At 45.2% G+C, this 17,699-nt stretch overlaps 2 protein-coding genes across 2 annotated transcripts in view; one reads left to right on the top strand and one right to left on the bottom strand.

Annotated features, from left to right (window-relative positions):
• Positions 1-9,818, top strand: part of LOC138969629 (uncharacterized) — a 49,908-nt gene extending 40,090 nt beyond the window's left edge. The window contains exons 7-10 of the mRNA XM_070342487.1: positions 827-1,141; positions 1,561-1,748; positions 3,592-3,786; positions 9,594-9,818. Of these exons, the coding sequence (XP_070198588.1) occupies positions 827-1,141; positions 1,561-1,748; positions 3,592-3,786; positions 9,594-9,818 (923 nt within the window). The remainder of the gene's footprint in view (positions 1-826; positions 1,142-1,560; positions 1,749-3,591; positions 3,787-9,593) is intronic.
• Positions 9,819-10,405: 587 nt separating this feature from the next.
• Positions 10,406-16,218, bottom strand: LOC138969145 (uncharacterized). Its single transcript, XM_070341864.1, has 2 exons — positions 11,257-16,218; positions 10,406-10,968 (listed from the first exon to the last, which is right to left on the bottom strand). Exon 1 carries the CDS (start codon positions 15,760-15,762, stop codon positions 12,103-12,105), a length of 3,660 nt encoding a protein of 1,219 aa, XP_070197965.1. The 5' UTR covers positions 15,763-16,218; the 3' UTR covers positions 10,406-10,968; positions 11,257-12,102.
• Between the last annotated feature and the right edge of the window lie 1,481 nt (positions 16,219-17,699).

Below are 17,699 nucleotides of genomic sequence, written 5' to 3'. Positions count from 1 at the left end.
TATAGTGGAACCCCCCCCCCCCCCCCCCCCTAATTTAAAACCTCAAGAATCTCACCTCTCTCGCATCTCTATCACCATCAGTGTTGTAATTTTGAGACGATAGGCAATACTTTTTTTCTTTGATCTCACCCGATGCATCTTACAGTCTAATTTAGCTTCGAGTTTTGACTTCCACACTGAGAAACGCACTTTGCATGATTATGTTTGCGAAAAGGAATGTAGCTCAAACAATTGAAGAACATTGCAGTTTGAGGAATAGAGCATGCTTCAGTCAGCTCAAACTATCAACTTTTCTGTGCAAAGTTATAATGCCCAATACCCATGTTTCAAGTTTGATAAGCTAAAGAGAACAGGATTTTTTCATGGTGAAAGCATCCCGTGGTGACATGGTAGTGGAGCGCAATATTGTAAAAGTCCCCTGTATGTAGTGCACCTTGTACTTGGTAGCCTCTCATGTGTTGACAAAATCGGTTCTGTTCCAAAAATGAGTGGATGGGTCTGATAATTGGTGGCATTGTGCAGTATGAAAATTACAGTACGGTACTTAGTTATTCACCCTTTCTCCATACATGCTCACACACACACACACACACACACACACACACACACACACACACACACACACACACACACATAGACACACACACACACACACACACACACACACACACACACACACACACACACACACACACACACACACTCTCTCTCTCTCTCTCTCCTTTTGTCTCTGTGCTTCAACCTTATTCCCCTTGACCAGCAATTCCCTAGGGCACAAGCTCAGCATTATAAATTTGTTTTTCTTTTCTTCTGTTCTCTTCGACAGTAGACCCTATGATGTTTGATGACGACACAGACTTTCAGCCACAGCCATACAGTGGATATGAAGCTCGCATGGTTGATGACGCCCAAGACTTTCAGCCACAGCCATCCAACAGGTTTGAAGCTCGCTTGTGTCTTCAACAGCCGCAACATTTTCAGGCAGTGAAGACCGCTCTGTGTCAAGAACTCAAATCCACCTTCATCTTCGAAGACAGAGTGGAGGACACAAAGACCTTTAAGAAACTCAGGACCAGCAGCTTTGACGATATTAAAGCCATTGCAGCAAGAAAGGACGTTGTGCTTGACTTTCAGACCAGAGGTGGGTTGTACCGGAAGTTTCTTGTGTTTTTTACGCAGGGAGGGTTTAGGTCAGGCCTGGTCAGTTGTCAGCCATTAATTGATGCATTTCTGGATCTGGATCTGGATGGTTACGTTGCAGGGCCGATAAGGCATATGCGCAACATATAGATTTGAAATGTTGTGTTCTAAAATCCCAGTCCCAATTGAAGTCAGTTTGTTAAATGACTCGAGACAACTCTGGGAATTCGAGAAAAGACGTTATCAACAGGTTCAGCTGTCTCAAAATTATTAATTGTTTTTATATCTGGTGAACACTTTGGCACACAAAAATACATGTTCATTCCTGTTTTGCATTCCCTTGTTATGGTTTTGATTGTACCACAATTTATTGCCCCAAATAACTAACCTACCAAGTCCCATTCCCTGTCAATGTTCCAGGGAGCAAAGAGGTGTTGGTGGCACGAGGGCAGAAAGTGAGCGTGATGGAAGTGATGGGCAACATCAAGGACAAGATTCACGCACAACTCGCCCACCAGGCACAAAGAAGCGACACCAAGGACCACAGGCTAAGCCTGGGTACTCTCCCTTCTGAATCCGACAGGAAAAAACTTCCCAGCTATTGGACAGTGAGTCTGCTTCAGGATGTTTTTAGAGAGAAATACAGGGTGACCCAAAAATATGCAACCCACACAAATGTTGATAACTTCTATATCTATTGACCGAATCACCTCATGTTTTGGGGACATAAATGTCAGTCTATGCATGACCCTCTTAATAAGTGACAGTTGTATAGATCAAATGGTCTAACTTTTGTGCAATTTCAAAGAGAGTTGCGAAATTCGGGGATCGACTCAACAGTACGATATTTGAAATTGAGCGGTAGCCAAACTAACCCGATTTAAGCCATCCAGATTGTTTACCTTTGGTGTAATTCGAATGACATAGTATACCTCAATCAACATTAGACAATCAGTGACTTGAATACTGCAATTACAGGCAGGATCAGGGCATTTTCCATGGAGGAATGCGGTCATGTCATTGATGAATTTTGCGCGACATTGCGCAAGTGTAACTTTACAACGAAGGGGTTAATTTTTCCAGTCATTTGAATTAAGCAAATATGTTCACAGTTGTTGTGCATGAACTTCAGTTCATCCATGACCATTCTACAAAGTTTCGAGTCTGTAGGTAAAATGGTCCGACATTGACCTTTTCCCCAAAATGTGTTCCAAATCACACCTCCGAAATTGTCAATGTCACGAAAGCTTTCCTGTCTAGGGATTGCCCTGAACCTAGCTGTAACTGTTTTCTTCAGGTCACTGATGATCTAGTTTTTTGGGGGGTATACTCAGACATTCAAATAATCCAAAAGGTAAAAGTCTGGAGTGTTTAAATCAGGTAAGTATTGCTACCGCTCAATGTCAAACCTCGTTCTGTTGATTGGATCCACGAGTTTGGAATTTCTTTTTGAAATTGCATAAAAGTCAGACCATTTGATCCATAAAAAATAAACTACCATTTTGTGGAAGGGTCAGGCATAGGCTGAAGTTAATTATGGCCCCCAAATATAAAGTGACAACAGATGTAGAAGTAATTAGAATTTTTGAGGGTGCATTTTTGGGGGGTCGCCCTGTATTTTATAAAAATGTGACAGGGTGACGTAGTATAGTCCCCCTTGTCACGGGCAGTTACTCTGCATTGACGGCGTTGTCTCCCTGCCAAAGCATACGTTGGGAGACAGCACACCCGTGAAATGTGGAGTGGCTGTTTGTGATGGGGTGTGGCTGCTGTGGTCTCCTCACCTGGTATGCTCTTGGGGATCTTTGCGTACCCATAGCAGTTTTTGTAGGGCTATTAAATTAGCTTTAAAAGTCTCTGTCTGGCTTTGCCTCCTAAGGTGATTGATGTGTTTCGTGCACTTGGTTACAAATAGAAAGACTGAAAGAGAAGTATTGTGGTTCATGAAACCTGTGGATTTAAAATATTCTGCATGTAGATGTATTTTGAGTAAGAATGGAGCTAGTCTGCTAGCCGGGCTTTGTGGTGCACATGAGGTGCATGGTACAGTCAGCAGGAGGTTTGTCAACTGTGTGCGTTCTTGTGTGTCTGTGTGTTTTTTGTCTGTGAGTCAATGTGAAATGGGAGAACACACATTTATTTAGATGCTGTGTATGTGGTATTGAATGTATTTAGAGAGCAGATGAGGGAGAGAGAGAGAGAGAGAGAGAGAGAGAGAGAGAGAGAGAGTGTGTGTGTGTGTGTGTGTGTGTGTGTGTGTGTGTGTGTGTGTGTGTGCAAACAGCTGGGCTTGCATTCATGTGTGTGCATGTGTTCATAACAGGCATTTTGATGTGCATGTTTTTATACATTAAAATGTGGCACCAACGTCTGAGGGAGTGCAAAGGTGTGTTTGTATCACTTACACTGACACTACCAGATCTAATTTTCTGAAGAATTCTATGCTTTCAGATTTGCCAGAAAGGACTATTCAAGTCATTTGATCAATGGCTGCGCAAGAAGATAAACAGTGGCAACCTCTACCCTGTAACTCAGGGCAGCAGCAGTGAATATACAGAAATAATAAACCTCATCACTAACACCTGGGACCAACGCTTTGTAGGAGCTGGAAAGGATGCAAGGAACCTTTCTCACAGGGCCATACAGGTACGTTCAGAAAGTATGCAATAGGCATGTGGCTCAGTGGTAAGAGCATATATAGTCCAGGCATCTTAGCCACTTTAGTGAAGGGAACGTTGAAGTGACAATGACTAGGTTTAAAATGTCCCTTATCAGAAAGTTCAACCTCAGTCCTTTGATGTTTATTAAACACATTTTCATATAAAGTTGGCGCTTCATACGGAAAAATGGCTTTGAAATTGACCCAAATCCTTCTTTGGGCTCTGTAAATGTCGTTTGGGGGTATGGTTGTAAAATGGTATCTACTGGTCACCCCAATGTATAAACTGAAAACTCTTTCTGCACCAGAACACGCAGAAAGGATTGTATCTGCCTGATGTCTGATGCTTTTCAAAATCCCCAACCACTAACACCTTCAAAACGGACTTTAACTGACACTGTTGTTTTTCCCTATATAATCCTTACTATTTTTCCGAGACGTCGTCGTGTTGTGTATTTAGCTTGCCACAGCCTCATACATGGTCCTAAAAGTTAAAGTTGAAGAAAATACTAAAGATAAATGAAAAAGCTGACGCAGTGTCATTCGCACCGTGAATCCCCCCATGGGAACATACTAAAGTCTGGTTCCAAATAGGCTCAATTTCCTTCTATTTCTTTGTATTTCTGCCTCGTAGGGGTAGGGGTGTTCAAACCAAAGGCACCTTTAAACCAAAATTCAAATCACACATCTTACAATACTAAGACACTCAGCAGTGAAAGGGTGTCTGCTGGTAAAAAATTCCAAACAATCCTAAAAGTACTTCACTACTAAACGTGCTTTTAAAAAGAGCCGTTATTTTTCCCTCTATAATCAGTATTGTGTTTTCTGCGAACATGTAGTCTATTTAGATGGTTGTCATGTGCACATGAGTTGCTAAAGCGTTTTCAGTTGGGCATATGTCGAAAAGCAAAGAATTAGCCCTTTGAAAACCATCAGAACTGTCACACAAAAATAACATTTACCTATCTCACCAACTGACCAAACATAGGGCTTTTCCTTATGTATTATGTATTGTCGTGTTTTTTGTAGCATACTTGTGAAAACAGCCACCACTGTTGTAAATGATACTTTAAAGAGCATTATTTCATTTTTACAGTTGAAGGACAACCTGGACTGCCGTATATTACAGCTGTTTTACAATCAGCCAAAATTTTCTTAACAAACGTATGTTAAGAACAACTCCCATAGTGAAATTGAAGGAAAACAAAGTGAAAACCCCCCTGCCATAGAAGAGCTAAAGAATCAACAATAAACGACTGCATGGATAGCTTGATGCACGAATGCATTGCGGACATGTTTGTCTCCAACCAAGAGAAAGTTCCAAAAAATCCCTTTTGTGCTTCTTATTATACAGTGACGTCAAAGACAGCCTTTTCTGCTGTTCATACATTCAGGGGTTATGGTTACACTAAACGACGTAGTTGTAGCCATACTGCCATCCAGATTTATTTTTTCCTTGCGAGCAGTCACAGGGTGTTTGTGCTGTCTGCCAACCGTCAGACGACCCCGCCCAAGTCTGTTAAGGGACCGTTTGACCGTTATAGAACGCGTCTTTTTGATTTTTTAGCACATTTGGAAACGGTTGATTTTTATCCCTACCATTGTTTCTAAACATTATATAGGAATGTTTTGTGAACAACGGATAATAGCCGCTACTCGCATGTGTAGCAAAAGTGAGCGTACATACTCACCCTGGTCGTACAGCCGTTGTCCGTTGCCCGTCTTCATCTGTCTGTACAAATCATTACCTTTGGATTTTTCTCGAACGCTATGAAGTGAAGAAACACCAAATGTTGCAAAATGTTGTATGACCCCAAGAGCTCAAAAAAGATACTTGAGAACCTTGACCTTACCTTAAGGTCAAGGTCACAGGGAGAATGAATGTGGTCTAAAAACTGCAAAATTTCACATTGTGCCAGTTTTCTGGAAAACAAATTAAAAACAGCGGGCTTAGTTTTGTATGGTATACAATAAAAAGAAAGCCTTATCTTCTGATACCATTTTGGTTGACCTCGCTTCAATGTCAAGGTCACAGGAGTCCTTCAAAGTTGAATTGTATACATGTTTTGAAGTGACCTTGACCCTGAACTATGAAAAAAATCTTTCAAACTTCATAATTGTGTGGGGCACATGTTATATACTGATATTGAGCCACATTTAGTCACATATCATCAAGGTCAAGGTCACTTTGCCCCTTATGAAATGTGACTGAAACGGGCAATTGAATCACTAAAAGTGACAATGTCTCTTTGTAGAAAGTGCCAATAAGTATGTTTATGCTTCCTATGTCTTGAATTGATAGCCTTGTGATGTGTGACCTTTGATGATCTTGACCTTGGCCAAAGGTCATGTGTAATTTGGTAGGAAAAATCTGTAAACCAGTTCTAATAGTGTACAATGTCCTTGCCAGCTTCAGTTGTTAGACCTTCACCTTCAAGGTCACCTGAAGGTCAAGGTCACTTTAAGACAAAGGTCAAGCATGAGAGTCGCATGGGCTTTGCTTTGTTAAGATTTTTTACCAAGACACATGGATTTCTTTACCCGGCTTGGTCACATTTTTCATAGGGGTCAATGTGACCTTGACCCTAACGATATGTGACCAGATGTGGCTCACTATGAAATTCTAACAAACGCCCCACTCAGTGTTTAAGTTTGTAAGAGATATCGTCCATAATAAAGTTAAAGGGGCAAGCTCACATCAAAATATGTCTACAATTCAACTTTGAAGGGCTCCTCTGACCTTGACATTGAAGCGAGGTCAACCAAAATGGTATCAGAAGATAAGGCTTTCTTTTTATTGTATACCATACAAAACTAAGCCCGCTGTTTTTAATTTGTTTTCCAGAAAACTGGCACAATGTGAAATTTTGCAGTTTTTAGACCACATTCATTCTCCCTGTGACCTTGACCTTCAGGTAAGGTCAAGGTTCTCAAGTATCTTTTTTGAGCTCTTGGGGTCATACAACATTTTGCAACATTTGGTGTTTCTTCACTTCATAGCGTTGGAGAAATATCCAAAGGTAATGTTCAGTACAGACAGATAAAGACGGGCAACGGACAACGGCTGGACGACCAGGGTGAGTATGTACGCTCACTTTTGCTACACATGCGAGTAGCGGCTATTATCCGTTGTTCACAAAACATTCCTATATAATGTTTGGAAACAATGGTAGGGATAAAAATCAACCGTTTCCAACTGTGCCAAAAAATCAAAAAGACGCGTTCTATAACGGTCAAACGGTCCCTTAACAGACTTGGGCGGGGTCATCTAACGGTTGGCAGACAGCACAAACACCCTGTGACTGCTCGCAAGGAAAAAATAAATCTGGATGGCAGTATGGCTACAACTACGTCGTTTAGTGTAACCATAACCCCTGAATGTATGAACAGCAGAAAAGGCTGTCTTTGACGTCACTGTATAATAAGAAGCACAAAAGGGATTTTTTGGAACTTTCTCTTGGTTGGAGACAAACATGTCCGCAATGCATTCGTGCATCAAGCTATCCATGCAGTCGTTTATTGTTGATTCTTTAGCTCCTCTATGGCAGGGGGATTTTCAATTTGTTTTCCTTCAATTTCACTATGGGAGTTGTTCTTAACATACGTTTGTTAAGAAAATTTTGGCTGATTGTAAAACAGCTGTAATATACGGCAGTCCAGGTTGTCCTTCAACTGTAAAAATGAAATAATGCTCTTTAAAGTATCATTTACAACAGTGGTGGCTGTTTTCACAAGTATGCTACAAAAAACACGACAATACATAATACATAAGGAAAAGCCCTATGTTTGGTCAGTTGGTGAGATAGGTAAATGTTATTTTTGTGTGACAGTTCTGATGGTTTTCAAAGGGCTAATTCTTTGCTTTTCGACATATGCCCAACTGAAAACGCTTTAGCAACTCAAGTGCACACGACAACCATCTAAATAGACTACATGTTCGCAGAAAACACAATACTGAATATAGAGGGAAAAATAACGGCTCTTTTTAAAAGCACTTTTAGTAGTGAAGTACTTTTAGGATTGTTTGGAATTTTTTACCAGCAGACACCCTTTTACTGCTGAGTGTCTTAGTATTGTAAGATGTGTGATTTGAATTTTGGTTTAAAGGTGCCTTTGGTTTGAACACCCCTACCCCTACGAGGCAGAAATACAAAGAAATAGAAGGAAATTGAGCCTATTTGGAACCAGACTTTAGTATGTTCCCATGGGGGGATTCACGGTGCGAATGACACTGCGTCAGCTTTTTCATTTATCTTTAGTATTTTCTTCAACTTTAACTTTTAGGACCATGTATGAGGTTGTGGCAAGCTAAATACACAACACGACGACGTCTCGGAAAAATAGTAAGGATTATATAGGGAAAAACAACAGTGTCAGTTAAAGTCCGTTTTGAAGGTGTTAGTGGTTGGGGATTTTGAAAAGCATCAGACATCAGGCAGATACAATCCTTTCTGCGTGTTCTGGTGCAGAAAGAGTTTTCAGTTTATACATTGGGGTGACCAGTAGATACCATTTTACAACCATACCCCCAAACGACATTTACAGAGCCCAAAGAAGGATTTGGGTCAATTTCAAAGCCATTTTTCCGTATGAAGCGCCAACTTTATATGAAAATGTGTTTAATAAACATCAAAGGACTGAGGTTGAACTTTCTGATAAGGGACATTTTAAACCTAGTCATTGTCACTTCAACGTTGTTCTCTAATATGCCTGGACTAATAGTGCTGAGCAGTATTGCGATCTGGCCCAGAGTTCCATCCTTGGGTGGGGAAAGAAATTGAGGAAGCAAAAGTATCTGTGAGCTGACGATAATAATGAATACTAGATTGCTCCTCTCTCTCTCTCTCTCTCTCTCTCTCTCTCTCTCTCTCTCTCTCTCTCTCTCTCTCTCTCTCTCTCTCTCTCTCTCTCTCTCTCTCTCTCTCTCCCTCCCTCTAGACCTGTTTACCCTTACGATTTTGGCGTAATTTATTACGATTTTCTGCAAAAAATACGCCATTCCGCTATCCGTGTCAAGACTACGATTTTCATAAATGATAAAAATGTAAAAAAAAATATTTTTTTTTTATTTTTTTATTTTTTATTTTTTTTATTAATTCACATGTTTGGCATTGTTTTTTTCAATGGCAAAATGGGGTGAAAAAGCACAGGACTGACCAGAGATCATGTCTGTCTGATGAGACGCTGAAGAGCCTTCTTGTGTTGAAGTCTCGCCCTCACTCATTCGGCAAGCGCAAGTACAGTAGAGAAGCGCTTGACACACTGAAAAAGGCCTACTACGAGCAAAAGAAAAAGAATCAGTGATGCATGTGCTTTTGATGTGATCTTCTTTGAAATTATGATGACTACAAAAACTGACTGATGTGTTTTGTTTGTGAATGATGGATATATGTGCATGATTGCGTTTCGCAGACACAGTTGTCATGTGCGTTGTAATTGGCGACGAATGCTGGATGATTACTATTTTTGTGCCAGGATTACTATTTTTGGGGCTGAGCATTACTCCAAAACACTTATGGGGGTAAACAGGTCTCTCTCTCTCTCTCTCGCTCTCTCTCTCTCTCTCTCTCTCTCTCTCTCTCTCTCTCTCTCTCTCTCTCTCTCTCTCTCTCTCTCTCTCTCTCTCTGTGGAGGTCAGAAATACAATAACGGGGTTATTATTTAAGATTAATTAACTCTTCATAAACTCTTACTGTACCCCCATTTTAAGCCTCCCTCCTTTTTAAGACCTGAATTTCTCAGATGTTTGGAGGTCCTAAAAGGGGGGTTCCACTGTATTGATCAACTGTTTCAGGTGGTCAAAGTGGAGAGACTGGAAAACCCGAACCTTTGGGAACTGTACTGCATGAGACGTGAACGCCTTGTTCGCGCAGTGCAATCCCAGGGAAGTGTGTTCGTGCCCGTGGAGAGACTGAGGGGGTCGACAGGAGTGGTCAAGACAACAAGCAACCTTGCCAGTGGCAGCTTGCTGACCCGAGATGTGATTTCCAAGGTGAAGATCATATATTGGCACCTTTGATAATAATTAATAATACTAATAATAATGCAAGATTTGTAATCAAGCGCAAAAATTCAGGATGACCAGGCCGGCTCAAGTCTTAAAGGACCAGACCACGCTGTTTTAAAGGTTATTAGAACCACTAACCGATGACTGAAGGTTAGAGAAATGCACCTAAAGATTCCAAAAATGTAAAGAAATTCACCGATTCGTAGCTTAATCATTGTGATTTAATTAAAAACGTTCCGCCAAATTCGTCTGCTAAACGAGACTTCGAAATGGCCGCCAGTAGACGAGAACCGGCTGTGACGTCACTTGGTGTTTGGAAACCGAAAGTTACAGCTTACGCTCAAGTGGGCGTTTGCCTAAATCGAGCATCAACAGCACGCCGAAGGAATGCGCACGGCTGCTGATAGCTATTGTCACGTTTCAATATATCACTAAAGGTGATTATGAACCGGTTAATTACTACTAATTAACTAACTAGTAGTAATTAACCACACCACGATCCACTCTCGCAGTCATACAATTAAATAGAGTCAACAAAAGTATAAGTTTCAGACGCCTGTTTATGTATAAACTCGCCACCTCCCTCGAGCTTATGTTCCTTTTACGTTCTCAACACGTAAAAAACCCGTGGTCACTGACAAAATGCCAGTAGTATATAGAAAATTATAGTAACACGCTGAACCCGTGTAAATACAGTCAAAATGAGAATGTTCTGTTCAAAAGCTCTAGTTCATGCAGGGGTCACACACCCCACGTTGTCACTACTCCAGTGTAATCACAGATAAGAAAAGACAACGGTGGTCAACGGGGTGCGTAAGACATGGTGCACTTAGCTTTCTTTCTGTATGCTGGTTAGCCGGTATGCTGGTTAGCCGGGTTGCTGGTTAGCCGGGTTGCTGGTTAGCCGGTTTGCTGGTTAGCCGGTTAGCCGGGTTGCTGGTTAGCCGGTTTGCTGGTCAGCGTAGCTTCCTCAGGTCCCAGCTCCAACGTCTGCAGCTAGCAGTGTCCCGCCAAAGGCAGCCGTGCAGCGGTTACAGGAACACGAAACGAAACGAAGGCTGCAAACAGAAAGCATCGGTGCACTAAACATGTCAGCTACCCCTCACCCACCACCTTAAAACATGTCATCTTTAAATATCTCATCGAGCACGTGGGCCTGCAACTCCGCCAAGGACGGTCCCAAGCCCGGCTGAAAAAGGAGGAGGGTTGGGCGTGGGGTTAGCACCCCCACCCTGCAAAAACGACTTCGCTACAGAAACGTCAACAACAGAAGAAACAGAAAACTTTATCCTGGGAGAGGAAGGTTCTTCTTCAAGAAGACCTATGACGCGGTGTGGTGAAAGCCAAGAGGGGCCCAGGACAGAGGACTCTGGAGAGCTGTTGTTGGCGGCCCATACCCTGACAGGAGTGACGGGCATTGATTGATTGATTGATTGACGTGGGCCTGCACAAAACGGACTTTTTACAACAACAAAACAGTCATTTTCCGTCCTTCTCTCCCTATCTGCAAAAACCATATACAGATTAGTATTTTAGCGTCACAGAGAGTAAATTATGCGCTAACCTGGAAAGAACAACAGAGAGTATTCCATTCCACAACACAGACTCATCAACAGCGTTAAATAATGATTTATTACCTCAAAAAGCCTATGATTGTAGTACTCTCGTGGAAGCAAAATCCGCTTCCTCCCTGGAAACGCCTCTGTTCGTCAACAGTGACAACAACATCCAGAACCCCTTGTCGAATCCTTATGCGAAAGCCATCGCACGACGAAGGAAAGTTGACGACTTGTCCTCAGCAAAATACGTGGCAGTGAGAAAGAAAAGACTAGTGGAAGTTCCCCTAGAGTGCCGAATATAATACTCGGTGAAAAACCATCATACTCTAGAAACTGTGTGTTAGCTCCTTCCCCTTCTGCCGCTGGGTGTCAAGTGCCCCGTACTCGTGTCTCTGTCAGACAACCTAGCCAAATACACGTGACTGACCTTGTCACAAAACCAGTCCAGCTATACACAATTCTGCCTCCCCAAGCAGAAAAAAGACACGAGAAACTCAATCCCTGAAAATCCCGTGCGCGCTGTCAGCGAAAAACCCGTCAGCCCTATGACAGCAGAAACCTCCACTGTAAAACTCGTGCGCAGCAAACCATCCGTGTTCATTGAGCACTGTCAGCAGCCTCTGCTGTAGCCCAATATCACGCACAGGCGCTTTCTATCATAACCGACCAAGAACAGGCACTCCACTGAGTGACACTTTCTTGGTCTCTGTCACCCGATCGTGACACACCTCCCCTCTTCAAGACGAAACCTCGGTTTCGCTCACAGTCATGTTCTCCTCTACAGCCCGAGAGAGAAAGTCAGCTCCAACATTGTTGGCGCCCGGAATGACGCGTACCGTGAATTGGTACGGTTGGAGAATCAACGCCCAGCGCATAAGTCTGGCGTTTGCCAACCTTGCAACCTGAAGATATTGCAGAGGTTGATGGTCCGTCTCCAGACAGAAAGGTCGTCCGTACAGGTACGCTTCGAACTTCTGGATGCCCCAGACAATGGCGAGACACTCGCGTTCAACCGTTGCATACGCTGCCTCGGCCGAGGTCAGCTTACGGCTGGCGAAGCAAACAGGGTGCAAAAACCCCTCTGTCTCCTGAAGCAACACTGTCCCAAGTCCCTTCCCTGAAGCGTCTGTCCTCAGCACGAAGTCCTTGTTCAGGTCTGGTAGTCGGAGAATAGGCTGACTGGTGAGCCGCCTCTTCAGGGTGTTGAATGCGGAGCTGCATTCCTCAGTCCACACTACAACGGTCGGTTGTAGTTTCTTGGTAAGGTTGGTCAATGGTAGTGCGATTTCGGCAAAGTGCGGGATGAAGCGTCTGTAGAAGCTGGCTAGGCCCAGGAAAGACCTGACTTCTTTCTTCGTGCGCGGTGGCTCCGCCTCCCGAATCTTCTGGATCTTGTCGTCCTCTGGAACGAGCAATCCCTCGCCGACAACATGACCCAGGAAAGACAATTCCCGAAATCCCAAGTAGCACTTGGACGGTTTAGCTCCCAGATTTCCGTCCTTCAACCTTCCGAACACGTCGCGCAGGGCGTCGAGATGTTCAGTCCATGTCTCTGTCGCGATCAGCACATCGTCGATGAAACTGCTGATGTCCTCGCGCTTCAATGGTTCCAAAAGTTTCCTCATCATGCGAGTGAAGACGGCACCTGCATTCTGTAGACCAAAAGGCATGACTGTCCACTGGAACTGGCCGAATGGAGTGGTAAATGCAGTCTTTGGGCGATCTTCCTCGGCAACTGGAATTTGCCAGTATCCCTTGGTGAGGTCTAATTTTGAAAAATACTTGGCCTTGGCCAAGTGACTGAAGAGGTAGTCCACATCAGGCATGGGTTCCGCGTCAAACGCCGTAATCTTGTTCAGCTTCCGGTAGTCGACACAGAACCTGACGCGTCCATCCTTCTTCTTCACCAGCACAATTGGAGAACTGTAGGGAGAGTTCGCTGGCTCGATGACGCCCAACTTCGTCATGTCGGCGATTTCCTTCCTGACCACCTCCTTCTGGGCATGAGGCATGGGATACTGCTTCGTCCTCACTGGCTGTTTCTCCAGCAAGTCGAAGGTAAACTCCTCTAAATGCGTCTGAAGTGGTATGTCTGTAAGGACCCGTGCTGCATCCTTCAGGATCTCTTGCAAGTCCGCCTGCTGGTCGTCCCCAAGTTCAGGTGAGATGTGCACGTCCGTGTGATCCTCACTAGCCTCCAGCGGACAAACTGGTACACGTCCTCCTCCCTGTTCCTCCGTTGTCTCGTCCATCACGACAGCAACTGCTTCTGTCACTTTGTCCTTTTCCCCGTAGGCAGTCCTCTCTATGTAGGCGCGCAGCAGGTTGGCGTGGTACAGGCGTGCTTTCCCGTTCATGACGATCCTGTAGTCGTTCTGGCCCACTTTCGCTGTCACCTCAAAAGGTCCTTGCCACTGCAGTTGTAGCTTGTTGTGTTTGACAGGTAGAAGTAGCAACACCCGTTCTCCAATCTTGAAGCTGCGCGGCCGTGCCTTGCGGTCGAATCCTCGCGCATAACGCTGTGCTGCTCTTCCCAGGTTCTCTTGAGCCAGTTTGCAGGTCTCTTCAATCCTGTTCCTGAGTTCTACTATGTAGGTCGCTGTCGTCTGCACCTCCTCGTCAGCTTCTTCGTCCGTCCAAGCTTGACGCAGGATAGCCATGGGACCGCGTACCTGTCTGCCGTACAACAACTCAAATGGGGAAAAACCCAAGCTCTCCTGAGGAACCTCGCGGTATGCAAAAAGCAATGCTGGGATGTACCTGTCCCACGTGCGTGGTTTCTCCTGAGCTAGTTTCCTCAGCATGGTCTTCAAGGTGCCATTGAACCTTTCCACCAGTCCGTTGCACTGAGCATGGTAAGGAGTGGTGAAGTGCTGCTCCAGTGATAGCAGTCGTGCTGCCTCCGCCATCACTCCTCCCGTGAACTGCGTGCCTCTGTCGGTGAGTACCTCTGATGGAATTCCCAGCCGGGACCACATAGTAACCAGAGCCTCAGCTACTCGCGTGGCTTCAATCGATTTCAGAGGGATCGCCTCTGGGTATCGAGTAGCGTAGTCCACCATAGTCAAAATGTATCTGTTTCCGTCCTCAGACGCAGGCAAGATGGGCCCGATGATGTCCACTGCCACCCGACGAAAGGGTTCGTCGATGAGCGGCATCTTCTCTAAGGGGACCTTCCTCACCCTTCCTTTGGCAACCACCTTCTGGCACTTATCGCAGGACGCACAGAAACGTCGGACATCCGTGCAGATGCCTGGCCAGTAAAAGTGGCGCCAGACACGATCCGTGGTCTTCTTGGTGCCAAGATGCCCTCCCAGAATCGAGTCGTGTGCCGTTGCCATGACACCCTCGCGAAACTCGCGAGGCACGACAACCTGTTTGAATGCACCTTCCTTGTTGCTGAACTCACGGTAGAGCAACTTCTTGTCCCTGAGGAACCTTGACCTCCCATGCTTCCCGCTCAGCTTCACCTTCCCCGACTTCGCGTGCTCCCGAGGAGTAGCTAAGGTCGGGTCAGAATCCTGAGCCTTCGCGAGAAGCGCGGGGGTCACGTTCCCCAGGGCAGCTCGTGCAGCAGGTAGGGGTTTGAGAGGTTTGTCCTCTCGCTCCGCCTGTGCCCGCGTGAGAACTGAAATGACGTCGGGAGACCGGTAAACGGGAACCTCCCTGGTGACGCCGTCCACAAACTGAACCCGGTTTCCAATGAGCAAGTCGCATGGAGGATCGTCCATGACGACGGCCACAATGGTCCCCGTGAACAACGGTGTTACGACCTTGATCACTGCCGTGTTCAAATCGCAAGCGTGAGATGCCTCGGCCATTCTCACCCTGATGCTGTCTCCTGTGTAGGCCATAGCTGGAACTAGACTCGCCCGAACCACTATCATGTCTGCCCCTGTGTCCCGCAGACCTTCGCCCTTCACTCCGTTAACGTAGACGTTGCAGTGGGGCTGGAAATGTTTCCTGGAGCACGGAACGCAGAGTTGTGGAATTGTGCATGAGCTCGTGACGTCCCTTAGCTCCTCACTGCCAACAAAGTGTACGCCCTTCTGGTCAGCCTGTCTCTTGTGGCAGTCCTTCTTCACGTGGCCCCGCTTGTTGCAGTAGTAACACTGGATGTCAGTTCTGGAACTTGATCCCTTGTGTCCCTGATCGTCCTTCCCGTCCTTGGGTCCTGAAGAACCCGAATTTCCCGATTTTCCCGGCCGTGAGCCTGAAGATTTGCCGGAGATCGCCTGGGCGTCCTCGTGTACTCTGATCCAGTCGGCTGCCTCCTGAGTAGTCTTTGGCTGGTGCTCCTGCACGAAGGTCACCACCTCAGGTCGCAGGCTGGACATCAGTTGCTCCATGACAATGAGGTCGGCAAGGTCGTTGACGGTCCAGTCCTTTTCGGCCATCTCCACCCAGCGCCGCAGGTAGAGATTAAGGCGTGCCACAAACTGATGGCTCAGCTCGCCGCTCAGTCTCTTGCTGTTACGCAGACGTCGTCTGTAGGCTTCCGCAGTCAGGTTGAAGCGCTGGAGTAACGCCTTCTTTAGTGCCTGATAGTTTCTCGCCTCGTCGTCATCCAAAGCGTTGTAGAGCTGCAATGCGCGTCCTTTCAAGCAGGTGCTAAGGCGGCTAGCCCACGTGGCCTCTTCCCACTTCTGGTCCGATGCAATGCGCTCAAACCGGCGTAAAAAGTCGTCGAGCTCGTCCTTGTCATCGTCGAACGTCGGCAGTCTCGTACGGTCGGCAACAAACGTCGGCGCGCTAGCCTGAGTAAGCGTACCCTTCTCTGCCTGTAGCTTAGCTAGTTCTAGCTGGTGTTCGCGATCCGCCTGTTTGTCCTGTCTGTCACGTTCGGCCTGTCGTTCCTGTCTCTCAAGTTCGTCTTTCCTTTCTTGTCTGTCAAGTTCGTCCTTCTTTTCCTGTCTGTCTCGTTCGTCTTTCTCTTTCTTGTCCTGTCTGTCACGTTCGTCTTTCTCTTTCTTGTCCTGTCTGTCACGTTCGGCCTGTCGTTCTTGTCTGTCAAGCTCTTCTTTTCTCGTCTGTCGCTCTATGTCTTCCCTACGTTCCAGCTCCTTGCGTTTAAGCAAACTACGCGCTCTAACGCGTGCGTCTCGCTCTGTCTGTTCCTCACTGCCAGGAGTCTCGAAAGTTATTCTCCTCGTCGGAGATCCCCCTGTAGCCATGGTTAGTTTTAGCAAAGCTTTATTACCAAAGTAAGTCTAACGCAGCTATAGCTAGAACACGCGGTGATGAAAGCGGTGGATACAAAAATCCAGCAACCGGAAAATGCAGAAGAAAAATCCAAACGGTGTAGAACAAAACGCGTAGCCTACTTTATGGCTGCTTTTTGCGGTGAAACAAAGTGTTTCCCACAGCCGTGGCCTACTTTATCGGCTGCTTTTTGCGGTGAAACAGAGTGTCTCCCACAGCCTTGGTTAGGACAGAAGTCCTCGGACCCTTCCCCCCCCAAAATTCCAACAAAGTCAAAATATGGAGAAAAATCCAAGTAAAACAAGACTATAGAAATGTAACCTGTTACAGAATGCGAAACAACAATGTAGAGAAAACTGAGTAAAACGAATAACAAATCCGCTAACCCTGCTCAGCTCTCTGCAACGGAAAACTCTGAACGTACAACAACAAAGATTCACAAACAAAGGAAAGGGAAGTAATCACAGTTAGCGCATACAATAACTCACAAATTACAATTTACATTTCCTGCAAGATGTGAATCGCTTAAGGTGTGGTATATGATCAAAACTATACAAAAAAGGGTAGCACCAAGCAGAAAATAAGTCGAGCACTGACGAGATTATCTGCTCTTAGTTATCCTTAATTGGTGGGTCTTTATCAGTTGGAAATTAACTGAGTAGATCCCGGCTTGGCCCCCATGTGTCACGTTTCAATATATCACTAAAGGTGATTATGAACCGGTTAATTACTACTAATTAACTAACCACACCACGATCCACTCTCGCAGTCATACAATTAAATAGAGTCAACAAAAGTATAAGTTTCAGACGCCTGTTTATGTATAAACTCGCCACCTCCCTCGAGCCTTCACTCAAAATATGTTCCTTTTACGTTCTCAACACGTAAAAAACCCGTGGTCACTGACAAAATGCCAGTAGTATATAGAAAATTATAGTAACACGCTGAACCCGTGTAAATACAGTCAAAATGAGAATGTTCTGTTCAAAAGCTCTAGTTCATGCAGGGGTCACACACCCCACGTTGTCACTACTCCAGTGTAATCACAGATAAGAAAAGACAACGGTGCCGGTGGTCAACGGGGTGCGTAAGACATGGTGCACTTAGCTTTCTTTCTGTATGCTGGTTAGCC

Source organism: Littorina saxatilis, linkage group LG6 (genome assembly GCF_037325665.1).
Source record: "Littorina saxatilis isolate snail1 linkage group LG6, US_GU_Lsax_2.0, whole genome shotgun sequence".
Lineage (NCBI taxonomy): Eukaryota > Metazoa > Mollusca > Gastropoda > Littorinimorpha > Littorinidae > Littorina > Littorina saxatilis.
This window is presented reverse-complemented; position numbering and strand designations above follow the sequence as displayed.

Excerpts from the sequence above, each read along its gene's own strand:
- LOC138969145 (XM_070341864.1), bottom strand. The coding sequence starts at position 15,762 with ATGGCCGAAAAGGACTGGACCGTCAACGACCTTGCCGACCTCATTGTC.